Source organism: Mandrillus leucophaeus, unplaced genomic scaffold, assembly GCF_000951045.1.
Source record: "Mandrillus leucophaeus isolate KB7577 unplaced genomic scaffold, Mleu.le_1.0 Scaffold549, whole genome shotgun sequence".
Lineage (NCBI taxonomy): Eukaryota > Metazoa > Chordata > Mammalia > Primates > Cercopithecidae > Mandrillus > Mandrillus leucophaeus.
The window spans coordinates 432,742-451,208 of record NW_012105908.1 but is presented as its reverse complement, the minus strand read 5'-3'; the positions used below and the strand labels follow the sequence as shown (position 1 = coordinate 451,208).

Here is an 18,467-nt window from a genome sequence, read left to right as displayed (position 1 = left end):
TATGAGTAGGTATACATAGATAAACATATTTATTTAAAGAAATATACATGATTATGTAGCTATATATACATATATATATATATATATATATATACACCCCCATATATATCTCATACGTATCAGGTAGTCTCTTTTTTAGGAATCAGAATTTAAGTAACTTGCTCAAGGTCACATAGCAAGTATGTGGCTAAGGCAAAGCACATGATCGTAACAGTCCCAAACCACATAGAAAAAAACCCTTGTTTAGTCAAAAGTAAATCAAATAAGCCTATATAATTTCTTTCTATATTTTGTATTACATAAACATGAATGAATCTCGTGGTCAAAAAGGCAGAAAAATTTAAAAAGACAAAAACAACGTAAAACATCATGGCTGCTCCATGTAGAGAAAGATCCAAGATTAAGAACAACAATTTTGTGTTGCTTTGCAGTGTGGGTATTGAACCTTTCCTTACATGGAAACACAATGAAGAACTAGGTTTGCATAAAGGGCCTTTTATCTTTGTGTCATGTGACCAGTGTTGCATCATTTTCCTCTGCAGCAGGATTCAGTGAAGAGTGTAATTCACTTCTGTTTTCAGCAAGAAAAAATAAAAGCAAGTGAACACAAACGGGCTGATACTCCTGGCTGACTCTTCCGGACTGTGTTAACTTTCCACTTAAAGTAGAGGAGATGGAGGCTTGGTCTCAACTTCGGAGCGCACATAACTTTGCCAGCCCCAGCAGCATCAGGCTCGGGTAGATCTTTTGGCATTAACTTAGCACTGTCCACAAAGAACATAGATTCTAACCTTCTGTCTCTTGCGTGGGACAACAGCAAAAACTTCAGGAAAACACAGAGCTGAGTAAATCAGCTGAGTTGTCATCTTTCAGTATGAAACACAGGCCAGTCAGACATAGACTGAAATGGGGAGGGATGTCCCAGGAACAGTATCAACAATTTATCTCTATCCTTTTACCAGAGCCTGAAGAGCATTTTCATTCTCCTGGCCCAAGAAGTGACAGTCTCTTAGTCACTCCCTAAAACAAGGGCCTTGTCTGGCAGAACAATATGATATTTAATGAGCTCATTGGGCCAGTTTGATGGCTGTTGTTTTGTGTACGAGGGACACTTGAGAATTGTTGAGTGGGTCTTCCATCACTGGAGTGTGTACACTTCATGAGTAGTAGTATCCTCTGCCTAAGCTCACTTAATATATTAACCAGGGCATTATACTTAGCTTTCGGTCTTAACTTTCAGCAAGCCTTTCCTCAATTTCTACGTTATGCCTTGTCAAATCTAGCCTGTTTAAATCTCGCCAGCATAAAAATATAGAGTAGCAGATGTTATTCCTTTTAACTTAATTGTGTTTGTAGTACCACAGTAATACTCCTACCTCATCTCTGGCCAATGACTGTGACTAATACTCCAAGGATATCATTGGTATTTAGATTACAGGCTACAAGTCAAAGATTCAGTCCATTTCTGCATCCCACAGAACTCTTGAACCTACCAAAACAAATGGTTTGGATATATATCGTCAATGAAATTAATTCAGATGGTGACTCCCAGTTCACGATGGTATTTTAATTATTCAGTGAGCTTGCAACCATTGACACCAAAAGCATTTGTCATGCAATCCCGGCCTATGGAAGCTGATGCACAATTACAAGAGTAAAAAGGTGAAGATCAATGCTCAAAGCTACGGGAAGGACTTCCAGGAAAGACTGTCCTGGAAAGGCAGTAGCAGCAGATAGCCAGTGAGAAGGAATTGTGAGTATTCCAGATAGGAGGTGATGCAGACCTGGAACCAGGCCTTGGCAGAGGTGATGGTGACGAAGGTCCAGATGTGGGAGATGTCACTCAAGGAAGAAAACAAGACAAGTTTTAGCAGCAATTTGGATGAACAACAATGAAGGGTTGAAAACAAGTCTAGTTTCTTGCCTAGGACTGACTAATAGCGAAATTCAGCATGACTGATGAGGAACTAAGCCCTATAAGGGTCCTGGAGGAGAGAGATGAAGTCACAGCTTCAGCAGGTTGATAAGAAAATATCCTATTTTGGAGATATATATCAGCAATATAGGGAAAAAATTAGTGAAAATTGGTCTTAGGGGTCAGCAGGTATAAGAATGTACAAATAACAGTCACTCTTACATATACACAATTAACATTTCATAGGATTGATTACTGGTCATATTTTACTGCAATTATTGATTTATATAGATCTTTTTCACTTGACACTCTTCTTTTAAGGGCAGGAACTTGGCTCAAGTTCAGCTTAAAATCATCTTAGATGATTATTCTAATTTTGTTTTGTTTTTCAGCCACCTGCACAAACTATGTTCAAAGGCTGGAAGCAGCAAGTATATCAGCGTGGCAAAGGATGCATTTCTCGTATTTCCAGGAAGAAAATCCTTTCCAGAAGTTCCCCCCAGCAACTGGGATAGCAGTCAGAAGCTTGCACTGAAGGCCAAGCAAGCAAGCATCTGGCTCTTTCAGATGCTTTGGTGGGAAATGAGCAGAGGGAAAGTGGGGCAGGAATGGCTCTAACTGGGCTGCCAACAAGAAGAGAGGCTCTAGAGACAGAAGCAGATTGGAATCTGGGCACCATCACCTACTGATTGTGAATGTCTCTTATTTCTTTATTAGCATTTGGTTTTTATTCTACAAAATGGTATTTGCCTCAATAGGATGTGAGGAAGTTTATATGAGAGAGTGCTTAGCACTGTGGCTGAAACATGGCAGTCCTTCATGAATGCTAGCTATTCTTATTTAACCATTGCGAGACCTAGTTTAGGGACGCTGTGTATAGGGAAAGTCAGTCAGTGATAAAGCCCTTTCAAATTAATAGCTAAATCTGAACAATAAGATGAAAATATAAACCTCACTGGAAAATACTGATATTTCCACATGAAATGGAAATATCTGAAAACAGAAAAACATTTTGTCCTTTTGGTATCTAAGGGAAATATTAAGGGCATTTCATCTACTATTGTTGGATAGCATTAAACAGATAAATATTGAACTTGTTAATTTTAACCTAACAGCATAATTCAATAGATCTACATATTCCTTTTTTTCCCTTCCATCTGAGAACTGGATATAATCATTTTTTTGTCCTATTTTAAAATTTAAATTTATTAAAAACAAAAGAGATGGGGTTTCACTGTGTTGACCAGGCTGGTCTCAAACTCCTAGCCTCAAGCACTTCTCCCATTTCAGGCTCCTGAAGAGCTAGGATTACAGGTGTGAGCCACTATGCCTGGCCTGGGTACAATCTTAAGGGGCTCAAGTGACTGATCTAAAAAATATTCTTTCTTATAATTTGCTTTTTTCTTTTTTTTAAAGCAATAGAATGACTCCATTTCTTTTTGAGTTAGTATAATAAAGAAAACATTAGGAAAGGTTTCTTTTTGGAAACTGAAGGCAAAGAAATACAAAATTTTTTGGTGGCGGCTACTTTCAAGACTTTGCCACTGCTTTTTGACAAATATCACTGTGGTAACTTAGTAGGAAGTACACATCAATATAATTCTACTCCCACCAGAGGTTCCTCAACTTCACCTACTGTTAGCCAATATCTTTATCTTGCCAATGACGATGAGAGGCCACACAGTGTACTGTTTATCCTAGAGTCTAGGTTGGAACCCTAGCTCCATCACTTACAAATGGTTCCTTCATCTTTCCACATGTGTAAAACAGTGTCATGGTGAAGACCAGAGGAAATGATACATATACAGCACTTCACACGGCTCTCGATACTTTATAAGTGCTTATAAAGATCAGCTATTATTACTGCCCTTAATGCAATATTATACAACAACAGGTGTGGAGTTTCTAACAACAGTCATCTACTGTGATATGGTTTGGCTGTGTCCCCACCCAAATCTCATCTTGAATTATACTCCCATAATTCCCACACGCTGTGGGAGGGACCTGGTGAGAGATAAGTGAAGCATGGGGACAGTTTCTCCCGTATTGTTCTCGTGGTAGTGAATACATCTCACAAGAGCCGATGGTTTGGTAACCCGTTTCACTTGGCTCTCATTCTCTCTCTTGCTGCTGCCATGTGAGACGTGCCTTTCACCTTCTGCCAGAATTGTGAGGCTTCCCCAGTCACATGGAAATGTAAGTCCAATAAACCCTTTTTCTTTTGTAAATTGCCCTGTCTTGGGTTTGTCTTTATCAGCAGCGTGAAAACGGACTAATACATACTGTCGTAGTTTTTACTTAATGGCACTATTAGTTGCCTATCATTCTTCCTTGGTACAAGAATCTCTGTTTTGTTCAGGTGGCAGGTAGAAGTCCCTTGTCTTACAAAAGGTGGACCCAGCCTAGTGCCAGGGCCTGAACCATGACTCATCTAAGTCAACCTGGCTATTCCATTCAACTTTGCCAGTGACTGGTCTAAGGGTAGGCATGTAACCCAGTTCCTATCAGAGAGAAGCAAGAGGAAGTTTGCTGGGACCTTTATCAAAATAATCTTCTTGTTACAAGAAAGCCCTAACCTGGGCCTGCTTCCTTCCTGACTCAAGTGAAGCAAAGATATTTGGAACTGAGGTGGCCATTCTGTGATCACGTAGTGTGACCAGTCCAAAGATTGGATGGTCTAGGTCTTTGAGCTTCTAAGCCCACCTGGAACCTCCCATCTCCAGGCTGTGGGTTGGGCAAGCTAATTAAAAGTCTTTATTCTTTCAGCCCTTATGAGGTTATTCTATCATTCATAGCAAAAGTATACTAAAATGGCACCCATTTCAAATTACTAAATGGCAAAAATATGTTCTATGTTATAACCGTAACACTAAACCTGTGAGTAGCATGTTACTGAATTCTGATTAGTAACAAGGGATTTAGAAATGAAAGTCACTGATTTCAAAATCCTACAGTAATTGTTTCCAATTTGTATTTTTTCTCTCTTCTCCCTCCGATTCTTTTCCTTTCTTCCCTCCTTCCCTCCCTTCCTCCCTTCTTCCTTTCTTCCTTCCTTCTTTTCATAAAGCAGTGGACTAATTGTAGACAATATAATTTAAATGTCCACTCCTCTTCCCCTCTAGAAAGTGGTACTAAGGATTGACATGGTTAACAAAACAGGTAACAAAATAAAGGAAAAGAAGCTAAGATAAAATGGATTTTTTTAATATTTAAAATGTGCTAGAATCTTCATTCTCACTTACAATTTTGATCTTTCTTAAAGTTCAAGCATTTTAAATTGTTAGTTGAGAACAAAGTAGTTTACTCTGCCAGATGAAAAAATGGGCCAGGTTTTCAAACACCTTCAAAACTGATCTCTCAATTGGCATGAACTAGGATTAGCTTTCCTATAATGGTAAGCACTGGGGGTTTCTTATAAATGAAACATAAAATCAGCAGGCAAGACACAAAAACATCTCTGGTTTTCCTATTTTCTTGCAGGTGTATTCAATCAAGTAAAACAGAAGGGAGACAGCTTGTCTTGCACCCTTAACCTGGAAGAGAAGCAGACAACAGGCCTCAGGGCCACCACCAAATCATGAGGAAAGTGAAACAAAACCTCAGTGTGTGACCCTCAAAACTCCCTAAGGAAGCTGAATGTCTCATTAAGAAAGTAGAAGACTGGCCGGGCGCAGTGGCTCACTCCTGTAATCCCTTGAGGTCAGAAGTTTAAGACCAGCCTGGCCAACATGGTGAAATCCCGTCTCTACTAAAAATACAAAAATTAGCCGGGCGTGGTGGCGGGCACCTGTAATCCCAGCTACTTGGGAGGCTAAGGCAGGAGAATTGCTTGAACCCAGGATGCGGAGGTTGCTGTGAGCTGAGATTGCACCACTGCACTCCAGCCTGGATAAGAGAGCGAGACTTCGTCTCAAATAAGTAAATAAATAAATAAAAATGTAGAAGTTTAATTTTATGGGTGTTAGAACAAGTGATACTATAGGTAAGTCCATGTCGTCATTCAATTGCAAGCCCTCATTTTTAGGGGAGATTTGTTAAACAGGTAGTGTTCATAAACTAAATGTTGAAAAGCAGACTTTTTTAAAAAGAAAAACTTCAATTTGTCTTTTAATTGGTGCTCTTACTTGCAAACACTGAGTTGTAAACTCACTGGTTACAGTCTGCTACGTTCATAGGCAATCTGTTCACCTAGAGCAACTCTTTTGTTTTAAAATTCTTTAATGCTGTCACAGAGCTTTCTACCTAAGCTGTAGGCATTAAGTAAAGGTGAACCAAAGATGTTTCAGACAGATTTTCTAACAGCCTCTTGCATTTTTATGACCTTTCGTATTTCAACATGGGTTAACTGAAACATGATATCTACTGAAATGTAGGAGAGTATCCTTTAGCTGTATCATGATATATTTAAAAACCTTCAGAATGCCAGCAATTTCCATAAACACCATATCTCACTTTATAGAAAAAAAAAATGCCTGTCGCTAGACCAAGAATACTGGCACTTCATATTGGAGACAATCCTGTTCAGATTTACTGAGTTAGATATACAGTGACTTAACTGCAAAAAGTAACAACAGAAATAACCTGATAGGCTGTGTAGCGTGACAACTTTTTCTTATTCAGAATACTGAAAAGCAAGCTAGTCCAAGAAGCTGACCAACCTTAGAAAGTTAGGCTTGAGATCCAGCCTCTAGTTATCAGTCAAGTTCAATAATGTACAACTCAACCTCTTTCAGTCTGGCTTTAATGGTGCAGGAGAAATAACTGATGAATATCATGATGTTTACCGAAACCTCATTCTTCAGTGGAAGTATTCAAAACCCTTCACATTAATCAGTGACAGAAAAGTGTCAGGTTTGTTCCTTTCGTATAAGAAAATGAGAGAATAAGAAAGCCAAGGTCACACACAGAAAAATAACAGAAAAACAGAGAAGAAAAACCCAATCTTGTATTTATACAGTTCAAACATTTTATTGATTTGACTTGCAAAATAAACTATCTTATTGATTGGCCAAATCTCTCCTGCATAAACGTAACATTCCAATGGAATTTTCCCAAAGTATTGCCCTAGTTAATCTAATACCCTATTCTTTTCATGGCTGCCAAAATACATATTTACCTATTTAAGGCTAAACTCAAAGAAGTTGGCCTGGTGTTTCTTAAGCATAGGAAACATTTTTAATGTAAATTTAACTGTATATTTCCATAATGTTGTGCTTGTGGCATTAGCTGAGAAATCCTGGAATTTCAAAGCTGTCTTCCACTGCTAAACTACTTTGCACTTTGCAATTGATTAAGAACAGCAGAAGCAGTCAGAGTTGTATATCAAATTAGAGTTGATAAAAGCACTTAATGCAGATTTGAATGCCTTCTCAAAAAAGATTTCAACTCCCTTAAATTGACATGACAACAAATTCTTACAGCAGCATAAAAAGTATTAGCTGAAATGTTATGGCTTTGGCTTAAATTTCCATCTGCAGCTCATCAAATGACTAAACAGTAGAAAGGAATTAAACCAAATCAGACTCATTACAGAGTCTGATATGCTGGCAGAATATAAACTTTCACTGCTTAGCATCTGGAGTTTTGGGTGACTAACATTTAAATGCCTGTGCTTGTATATTCTGTGAAAAATAGAAAAGTGTAAGAATATAGGTGAGATATCTGATCATTAAATTTGACTTATGGAAATATATAATTCAGTTTTTCTCTCACACATACGGGGTGGGGAGAGAAAGACAGAGAGTGAAAGAGAGAGAGAGAGAGAAACATAGCTCTTCTGTTTAATCTCCCAAGTATTTTGAAGAGTGAGAGAACCACTCAGAATGATAGACCACTGGCTTTAAATTTGTCCCATGTGCAAAATTCTGATAAACATGGCAACTCCTCTTCACATTTTTCTAATGTAAGGAATGCCTGTCTGAAACACTTGCTGCCCCATATTCTGAAATCTGGTCAAGTGTTCCAGGGTAAATAGCTTACATTTCCTCTTCTCCTTCAGCCATCTGTTAGAAGAAATATTTGAAACTGTTCTTACAGACCATTGCCTGTACTTCTGATGGTTCTCTGATGTAGTGAAAGTACAAACCCATAAAGTTAAAGTCAACAGAATCTATCAAACACATTCTCCCACAATAAAATTTTCTAGGGCCTACTCTGTCTCTGAAACATCATTGGATACCTCTCCCTAGGATCCCTGAAGTCCTGGAAACTTCCGCATTAATGTACCTGAATTCTGAATCTAACAAGGAAGGAAGGCAAGCTCTGAGAGCCTGGATGAAGGATCCAGGTGGGATGCATTTATGAAGCTCCCAAAACAAAGTGTGTACTGTGGTCAGTTGATGCTCAGTAAATAGGTATTAAACAGTGCTTGCCTCGCTTCTCTGATACTGTTGCATGTTGGAGCAATAACTAAGAAAAATTAATGCTTGGGTAGTAAGATTTGCAGTATAATCCAGCACTGAAAGGTAAGTAAAGATGTTCTTATGGAAAAGCCCATTCCCATTGTTCCTCCAAGCCTAGAAGATGCAACCTTTTCAGCTCAAAGAAAAAGAAGGCATTCTCTTATTCACGTAGCTGGCAGTTCTGTGATAGAACAATGTTGAAAGGAATGTGATGAATGGCATCTATCAAATGAAAGACATTTGATGAAAAAAAATGAGGTTAAGTTGTGTATTATTTTGTTCCACAAATGCCATTCACGTTTCCAGGAAGTGGTTGCTTGCTAAATCTTCTGCACTGGGGTAGTGTGCAAATGGTGGATGGTTCCCAGAAGGCACCACATTAAGAAGAATTCTAAATGTTTAAATGTTTTAAAAAGAGGACTAAGAAATGCTAGGGTACAAATAAATTTGGAAAATCACAATGCATATGTTTTTGGACAGACTTACTTCTGTATTTTTTAAGTGATAAATACCAAGATATATTGCATTTTTAAAAAATTGTATTTGAAGGTAAATACCATGGACGAAGATCATTATTTGTTCATTTAAATCTGATCTGAAACTTCTCAAAATATATCTACATGATGCCATGTGGGTATCTCATGCCACACAAACTAAACTTACGAAGAATTAAATCTTACTCTAAACCACAAGTATTTAAGAAGAAACTGGCTAATTAATAATCAGGGCATCTCACTCATCAAACGAGGAAATGTGTTTGAAGGTGCTGGGCAAACTACAAAGCACCAAATACATGTAAGGTTGAGTACCAGTAGCAGAACCTGCACAAAAAGCTTATATCTGTGTCTATCAGTCTACAGAACAGCCACGAACATAGTAAAATGTCATTTCTCATTAGCCCAAACTCACATCTGACACCAGTTCACTGTTAATATCACATAAGACTCAGAAATACGGAAGTTACTAATAAGATGATTAGAACATATGTAACCTATTTGACTCCTTAAACTGTACCCAAAAGTAAACTACTGAGTCGTGGGTATTAAAATGTTTTGAAACAGCTGTCTGTTTAGGATAGGATAGGAGAATCTTTGCATGTTATATCAGTCGAAACCTCTAAATATTGGCAACTTTCTCAAATGTCTGAGCTGTTCTCAGATTGTAAAATTATCCAGGTCATCTCTTCTTGCCTGCTGTTTGCCTTTCTATTTCAATTCTTGTTGGCAACTTCATCAAGCAGCATGCGAGAGCAGGCAAAGAAGTAAAAATTTATCTTTGTGCTGCCAGTCCTGTACATGATTTTATGGTGGAGCAGGCCAGAGCTATCAAGTAAGTGAGACACCTGAATTATAGATAGATTTCCATTATCCCTGGAAATATTCTCGCTGATCTCACTGCTAAAGACAATTAGTGAATTTGCTACTGTTTCCTAAACAGAAAAACAATACATCAGGGAAACCTCAACAAGGCAAGCAAACTACCATTCCAAAAGAAGGAAACATCACTCATGCTTTTTGATTTATTTTGAAACTAGAGAAAATATACCTCAAACACTCCTAACAGAAGAAATGTGCCTTTTTACTGTAATCCTATTTTGTGAATGTCTGTATACATTTAATCAAATGATCACAGTGTACAGAACTGTCTATGTGTTGCTTGCAATAATGACGGAAAAGACTTGTGAACACTTAAGGTCTTTCAAACAGGCCTATGTGAGGGGATGGTGCTCTCCAGCACGTGTGTGTGTGTGTGTGTGTGTGTGTGTGTGTGACACACAGAGACAGAAACAGAGAGACAAAGAGCAGGGAGGGAACGAAAGAGGGTGAAGAAGGCTAAGACCTGGCAGAGACATCAGCCAACAAAAATAAAAATGGAAGTACCTATAAAGCACTAAGTTCCTCACAGTGTTCTTATCCTTTGGTCCTTTGAGTGATTAAAACAAACAATGCAATTATCAGCTGGACTGGGGGAAGGGTTTATGGAGCTTACTACCATCCTGGCTTTGAGCAAATCCCTATCTCAAGTCCTGTTTGTTTCTTTTTTTGGTTTTTGTTTTTTTTTTCATTGAAAATGTGCACGCTACTTAAACTCACAGGGTTATTGGAAAGAGTGAAGATAATAAACAGAGTGGTCATATGGCCTCCTTTGCTGAGGGCAGTCCCAGTTTGCGCCCAGTGTCTCAGCATAATTATTAATTTTCACTCTCAAAAGTGTCACAGTTTGGAAAAACAATTTTGTCATTGCCCTCTATATAAATCATGGAGCATAGTACTTGATACAGAGTGGCAGTTATTGTTATTCAAGAACTGTCCACACATTTGAATGGGGAAAAAAAACCCCTCTGATTTGTCTTAATCATAAGCCCAGGGATAGATCCTTTCTATTTAGAGAGCATGGATGTTGGTTTGGGGTTTTATTTCTCCTTAGAGCTGTAAACTGCTTTAGCAGAAGTGACCCCATGGCCTTAGAGAGGGTGTGGACAGGACACTGGAGTAAGTCTCCTTCTAATTGCCTGGAGCAGTGCTGGTACTTCCTTTATTTAAAGAACCCAATTAAATATGCCTGTACTTGATCTATACCCCTTTGCTGGATTTAGGCAACTCAGTTAACCTTCTTAGTTTTCCACTTCTTTCAACCAAGTCTATATAGAGGTTAAAACTAAAATTAATTTTGAGATTTTCTTAAGCCTTTCTCACAGTGTCCTTCAGGTACACTTGCGACATAAATGGGCATCAATAAACCCTGCTCTGCAGAGAATCTGAGATGTTTTCCATCCTCACTTGCACATGACTTTTCTCTTTGGCCCCAGAGCTAACCCCATACTAACCAGCATTTCTGTGTTGAACAGATCCTGTCCTTATCACTACAACTGAACTCACTACAACATACCTGAAAAATGCTGAATCTGATGCTCCTAATTGATGCAAGACTTTTCTAGAGCAACATTAGACATTTCACAATGCACACCAACCCCTTCCTACTGCAGAGAGATTGTTCGGTTCCCCAGAGCAGTTCATTTGTCAATGAAATTCTAAACACGTGAAAGAGTTAAAGGGCATTCAAAAGTTTCCCTCAATGGTGTATAGCAAGATTTGCCCTATGTTATAGGAAGGATTCACACTGCCCTGAAAAGAGCAAGGTGTTGAACAGATTCTGAATGTACCTTCATTCACTGGGCCCTGTGTGTTCATCAGGCATGCTGGGGTGGACAGAGACACAAGGAAGCCCTTTAGAGATTTCAGATTAGTGTGGGGGCTCACACACCAGCTCTATGAAGTGGTATACAGCAAGCCCTTCTTTCCTGGGAAATAGCTTGAACTATCCACTCTAAACTTGTTCTACAGCAAACCTAAGAGGCCAACATGAGTTTCTGCCACTAAGAAAATTCCCAGACCAACTCCCATGCTGCTAGAAAGGATGCGCTTAGGGTAAGTAGGGATATTCTAATAGTAAGTGAGGTGGAAAGTTAAAGTAGTCGAGGCGTAAAGTTAAAAAGTAAATCTGGGAGAAAAAAAAACCAGCCCAAAATAACCAACTAATTTTGACATTTATTCACGTAGTTCTCTTCTCTAGAGTGTAGCAAGTGTTGATTACTCATAAAATAACCCACTTTGGATGCCAAGGCTAAGGGAAGCCATGGTCTACGTCCGATTTGAAGTGGATTTAGAAGGGAGGAGAGCATTAGAATACATGAATATTATTTTAATGTTTATTGGGCATTTACAATGTGCTAGGTATTGTGCTAAGTGCTTTATATCTTAATACCTCATTTACCCCTATGAGGTACCCATTATTTTGGCCTACATTTTACAGATGAGGAAACTGAGAGGGTGATTACTTAACTGTCCGAAGCCATGCAAGTGCAGGAGCAAGAGATCTGAACCAAGCCCATTTGGCCTTGCCATTTTTACATTCTAGGTAAGTGTGGCCTTATTAAGAGACTGACAGGTGTACAGGCATCCAAGGGGATAGGAAAGCCTCAACATTCAGGTCTACATAGGACATGTTATTTCCAGACATCAAGGCCATTTTAATTCCCACCTCCATTCAAATGAAAGGGCAGCCTGACAGAGTACACGTGCCAATGAAGAGGAGACTACCAGAATGAACATCGAATGAAAGCTAGTACATCTCACTAGCCAGTGACTGATCTGTGTATTGGCTTGTGAATTCTTTGGAGGGGACTAATACATACATAATTACATTTTCCCCACAATGTGCCATTAAAAAAAATATGGAAACCTTTACCTGGAAACGCTTATGGAATTACCTTTCTTCTAACACCTTGCAAAACAGCCATCCATAGTTATAGAGTTTGTTTTATTGCTTTTTAATTGCTGCACTTTTGTAAATAAGCACCACCATATAATTAAGGGGCTGAGACTTCATTCAGGTATGTGGGCGGACATCCTCGCCTCTCAAACTTGTGAGGCCAGGCATGCGCATGCAGGTGCGTGCAGGTGCAATTAGCCGCTTGCCCCATGGTGCATCCTCTCAGCCAAGGTTACACTATGCTGAGCCTTAGGGCTTCTGTTTCTACTCTGTCTTCTACACAGACAAATTCCTTTCTCTCTTTGCTGCTCAAAATATGTAAAACTTAGCAAGGAGAACTATGCTAGGTTGTAAGCAGGTTAGTGTTGTAACAAGCTTAAAGAAGATAAACAAAGTATATTTCCTCTTCCTCTTTTAAGAAAGGACTGAAAAACATTCTCCCCCTCAAAAGAATGCTGCAAAGCCACCAACTTCACTACTCTGAAATAAAAAAATTAATACAGCGGGCAGGGACTGTGTCTTATTCACCTCATGTAGCCCCACAGCCTGGCACATAGTAGGTATTCCATAAATATTTGCTGAATGAATTGGAAGAATTCAAAATTGTATCACAGATATTCTCAAAGTAGAAATGAACAGTCATTTTGAATCACTTCCTGATGTATGTATGTGGGGACAGGAGTTTAGGAAGGGTGTAGAGAACATATACTTTATCTAGAGTGATTTGAAAATAGACAAGGGGAGAGAGATTTTTAAAAGAAATCCCATTGGCCTCAGTATTGTCACAACATAATTTTCTATTTAATGGGGCAATGACAAAAATGGATGGAAGAAAATAGTCTGGTCTTGGAATAATCAAATCTGTTTAAAAACCACATACTGATGTCAAACTCAAAAGTGAGTTTTTTCAGATATTGGAAAACTGTTACAGGAAGAACACTGCATGTCAAATTCTTTTCATTAATCAAAGAGCAGCTAGACAAAGGAATATTCATCCTTGAGTGTAAAGGATTATACAAATAATGAATCCAAGTTAAATGATTTATAGCTATGACAAATAAAGAATGGTGTTTAGGCAACAGTATTACTCCCAAATGGCTTCCCACTTGTAGAAAAACAGCTTCAGACAAGCTCCATAGTGTATACAGTGGTGCAAAATGACCTGGAAAAAATGGTTTCTATGGATATCATTTAGAGATGCACATCCCTGAATACCTTAAGGCTGAAGGTACTTTAAGCTCTCTTCCTCAAAGCAATTACAGCACCGGTTCTCCTGCCCAGGTTTTGTTTACATAAGAACAATCTTGGCCACCGGTCATTTGTGTAGGAGACAATTAATCACTAGCTCTTTGAGCACAGGTAGGTTAATCAGTATGCACATAACACAATATTAAAATTTTCATGGGAAAAATTTTTTATTTAAAACAATAAAGGATCAGTAATACCTGCTGGTCTTTTATCCAAAGCAACTACAAAGGCTGTCAGTGAAATAGAGAAGACTTTGTTTTTAAAATGTTCGGAAAATACAAGGCATCATTGATCACCTGAAGGCCTCATTTTAATTTGATTCCAGATCCACGACGGCTTAGAGGCTGTCTTTTTGAAACAGCGTATTGCTAAAATCCTTATGTAGGTCAGAAATGGAACTTCAGAAGCCATCATATTCTGCTATCCTAATAAATAATTAGGGCCAAAACCTCACTTGTTTATGTTTCAAAAAAGTACATTATTTGGACTACAGCAAACATTGGTATTTTAAAAAATTCGAATATTAAATGGCATTCAGAACATCATCCACATGGACGAGGGAGAGATCAAATAAATCTGCAGATGCCTCTGTATACAAAAAGGATGTCTTAGGTTTTGGACTATTAAGTACTTTTCCTTCTTCAGACAATACCCTAAAAAAGCAATTACAAAGTACTCTGAAACCCTGCCACACCCCTTTGATTAAATCACACTTCACAAAATATTTAGAGAAAGCATGAACAAATCAAATAAACATCAAGGCAGGAAATGCAGCCAGGAATGCCTGATCCTGAGCTCCCCCAGAGTCTGAAGGGCTGCCTCACTTGAAAATTTAATCAAACACAATCTACTGTAATTCCATTGCAGCCTTTGCACTTAAGGAAAGCTAGTTCAGTCTCTGACATTTTGATTTTCACAGCAGATGGAAGCAAAGAAAGAAAGAAAGAAAGAAAAGAAAAGAAAAGAAAAGAAAGAGAGAGAGAGAGAGAAAGAAAGAAAAGAAAAGAAAAGAAAAAAAGAAAAACTTCCGCGGCTCACAAACATATGTGTTCAGTTGAGATTTTCTTTCTCCAGCCTTATGCAACATCCAGCAAACAAACAAACAAAAAGGTTATTTTCTAGTACTCACTATTACTCCAGGATTTCAGTAAATATTTGATACTGATCTCAAAGAAGCCCGAATCCTGCTGGCTGGCCATGTCTGCGGCATACAAAGAGGCTGGGAGGACCGGCAGCTGCCGGGAGCAGGTACCGGGCGTGATGCGCCTGTCACAGGTTGTGATGTCAACGCGGGGTCAGGCGCCGAGAGGCAGCTCTGCGGATTCACCTCCGGCTCCGGCCGGGAGTCCTCATCTAAAGGACACCGCCGAGCAGAGAGAGAGATGCTCGGCCGCTCCTCCTCCTCCGGGTCCAGGACTTGCTTCTTATTTGCTGGGCGCTGATCTCCCTGCAGCCCTCGGAGGCGGCGGCCGCGCTGCTTTCATTTCGGGGCTGTCATCACCAGCAACGCCGGCTGCCGGCCGCCCACCAGCTCGGCTCCAGTCAGGTATGGAACCGAGGAAGACCCCACCTGAACTGGGATCGGCTTTCTCCTGGGAGGGAGGGTTTCTAGGCCGGCCTCCCTGACGCGATGCAGGCAGCCTCCGGCCCGCACGGCCGCCGCGGGGCTGAGGGATGGGCCAGGAGCGCCGCCCCCTGCCCCTGCCCCCTGTCTCAACCTGAGTCTCGGCTCAGCCTCCGCCTAAGGCTGCCGGAGGAATTTTCCCAGCTTCGGTGGATCCTCTCTCCTCAGCAAGGCTTCCCGTGAGCGGCCCGGGTGTGCTCTGGCTGCTGCTTCCCCTTGTGTCTGTCCCTGAAATAAACACAACTGCAGCACGCTGCGGTAAGCAAAGCTGCAGCCCTGCATCTGGTTGCAGCGACGGTTTGGAACACCCCATCCGTCAGCCTCGTTGCAGTAAGGAGGCTCAACAAGAGGACGCTTGTCTGGGCTTTTTCTTCCCTGCCTTCCACACGCACGGTGGAATCTGCATTTTGTACTTTTCCCTCCCAGAAATGCAGTGTTTTCAAGGGGCACCGGAGCCCGAACGTGTGCACTCTAAGGGAACAGTACAAACTGCTTAGTTGGCTTGATTTTGTAATGTCACACATTCCACAATGAATCTTATGCTGAAACCTCTCATTTCTAAGACTCACCAAGCCCAGTGAAGCTTATTTTATTTTATTTGTATGAAAAGGACAAGAAGCAAAGCATTGGATTCCTTGCTCTACCATGGCTTTTGATTTCACGAATTCTTGCTATCAGGTGTCCTGATATTGGTTAGCTTTGTTTCACATTATCATTTAGCTTGACCAGGGGATTAAATCAGAGTACTGTATTTTAATAAGGACAGGTTATGTTGGAGGAGGTGGGATTTGGCCAACTATCTCATAAACCACAGGATCCTTCCCAAGTCCCAGTACATTCGTGATTAATGTTTTCTAAAAAACAACAAAAAAGTAATAAACCATGTTAATAAGTATTTAACACAGCAATGTTGGGCAAACTCCCCAAATCAACACACAAACAGGACTTCCTAGATTAACAGTTCATTTTAGAAATGGAAGGGAAAGACTGCAATGTACTTTTATTTTTGTCTTAAAAATATTTTAAAAATTCAACACTAAATAAAACTTTTAGAACTATGTCCTGAGAGGCCCTAAGATACTTTATCAATTTAATTAGTTTTTCAAACTCATTACACTTACCCAAATGGCAAGCACTCAATCACTCAGATTTCCAGCTCCACTTATACACTCTATTCTGATGAAATCTCTCATCAGACTGACTTCTTTTTAATTCATGTGCATACTCGAGTTGCTGAGCTGATTTTATCACTTGTACTTTGAATGTATGGATTCTAGGTAAAATAGACCCAAAGGTTTTACCTTGAAACAATTATTATATCTGAAAATAAATTTCATACCTACGCCCATCTGATGTGGTGCTTCCTCAAGACTCAGATGGCAATGAATGAACAGGTAGGCTACACGGTACCCTGAGATTAATGATGGCAGGGGCTCTCAAGGCAGGGCGCCATGTTGGCTCCTGGCACCAGTGCTCACTAGCTTTGAGCCCCAAAATAAGCTACTAACTTTGCTAAGCCTTCATTTCCTCATCTGTAAAATGGGGTTGCACTTTCTTCCTACAGTTGCTGGAAACAATAAATAGCACTATATACGAAACGGGCTCAGCATAGTATCTTGCCCATAGTTAACACTTCATTACATTTTAGCTACATTGGTTTTCTTTTTTTTTTTTTCTTTTTCTATGAGACAGTCTCACTCCGTTGCTCAGGCTGGAATGCAGTGGTGCAATCTTGGTTCACTGCAACCTCTGCCTCCCGGGTTCAAGCGATTCTCCTGCCTCAGCCTTCCAAGTAGCTGGGGTGACAAGCATGCACCACCATGCCTGGCTAATTTTTGTATTTTTAGTAGAGATGGGGTTTCACAGTGTTGGCCAGAGTGGTCTTGAACTCCTGACCTCAGGTGATCCGCCTGCCTTGGTCTCCCAATGTACAGACATGAGCCACTGCGCCCGGCCCATTCATTCTTACTATGAATCCTTGGTGACTCTAGAATAGAACTTTTTTTTAAAAAAAAAAGCTAAATACGTTTTTTTCTTTACTCTTTATGCGGTTTAAAAGATATATTACTTTTGAATACCAGTGGTAACTATTTGGGGGAAGCAAGTTGGAGACATTTAAAATCAGTTGCAATAAGCAAACATGCTACTGTATATTGCTACTCAAATATATAGAGATTCTCTCTGTTGACTTTATTTTCTAAAAAATTTAACTGGCTTTTTAAAGTTTTCAATACTTAAATATATAAGTTTTCAGTATTTAACTACTACAAACATACTAACTTGCTGAGAATGCCACTCATATATATTTCAAGGGAAACTATCATAAAAATGTAAATGCTACTTAGAAAATAATGTTTTCAATGGCATCTAGCTTTCACTGTGAAGAGTGAATCAGCAACCAAGAGCCCAGTTTCTGTCTCTTAGAACCTGAAATCTTGTCCAGTGTATGCTTTTTTTTCATTTGAGTACCTTTAAAGAGGGCATATACTGTAAAAGAACAGAAAAGGGCTTTTGTTTTGTTGAAAGGCCTGCAAATCAAATAGAATGACACCTGCTGCAAGCTGAGTTGAAACATTTATCCTTTTGTCTCCTCTCTCTCTGGGGGGCTTAAAAAAAGTAGTCAGAAGAGGCACCTGGACAGAGGTACTTTAAAATACAACAGTAAAATCTGAATGTGTCCCTGGCTTGCTAATGACTTCAGTTATGATTTAAGAGGACCTAAAGCTATCTCAGCTTTCATACCTGTAAAAAGAGGGATCCTTCCTTAAAAATTTTAGGAGAACATACAATGAATTGTCAAGCATGGAATAAGGCATAGATATTGGGGGCTGAGTGAAAGATAACAGTAATACAGGAAAAGTGGAAGGCCTCCGAAAATGGTATCAAAGAGTAGGAAAAAGGTCAGGTGCGGTGGCTCATGCCTGTAATCCCAGCACTGTAGGAGGCCGAGGCGGGCGGATCATGAGGTCAGGAGATCAAAACCATCCTGGCTAACACAGTGAAACCC

General features: G+C 39.7%; 1 protein-coding gene across 2 annotated transcripts in view; it reads right to left on the bottom strand.

The window, feature by feature from the left end:
- The window catches only part of FRY (furry homolog (Drosophila)), a 302,629-nt gene extending 286,939 nt beyond the window's left edge, over window positions 1-15,690 (bottom strand). For both annotated transcript variants that reach the window (XM_011997805.1, XM_011997806.1), the window contains exon 1: window positions 14,966-15,690. In XM_011997805.1, coding sequence (XP_011853195.1) covers window positions 14,966-15,035 — 70 coding nt within the window. In that variant the 5' untranslated portion in view covers window positions 15,036-15,690. The remainder of the gene's footprint in view (window positions 1-14,965) is intronic.
- Window positions 15,691-18,467: the final 2,777 nt, after the last annotated feature.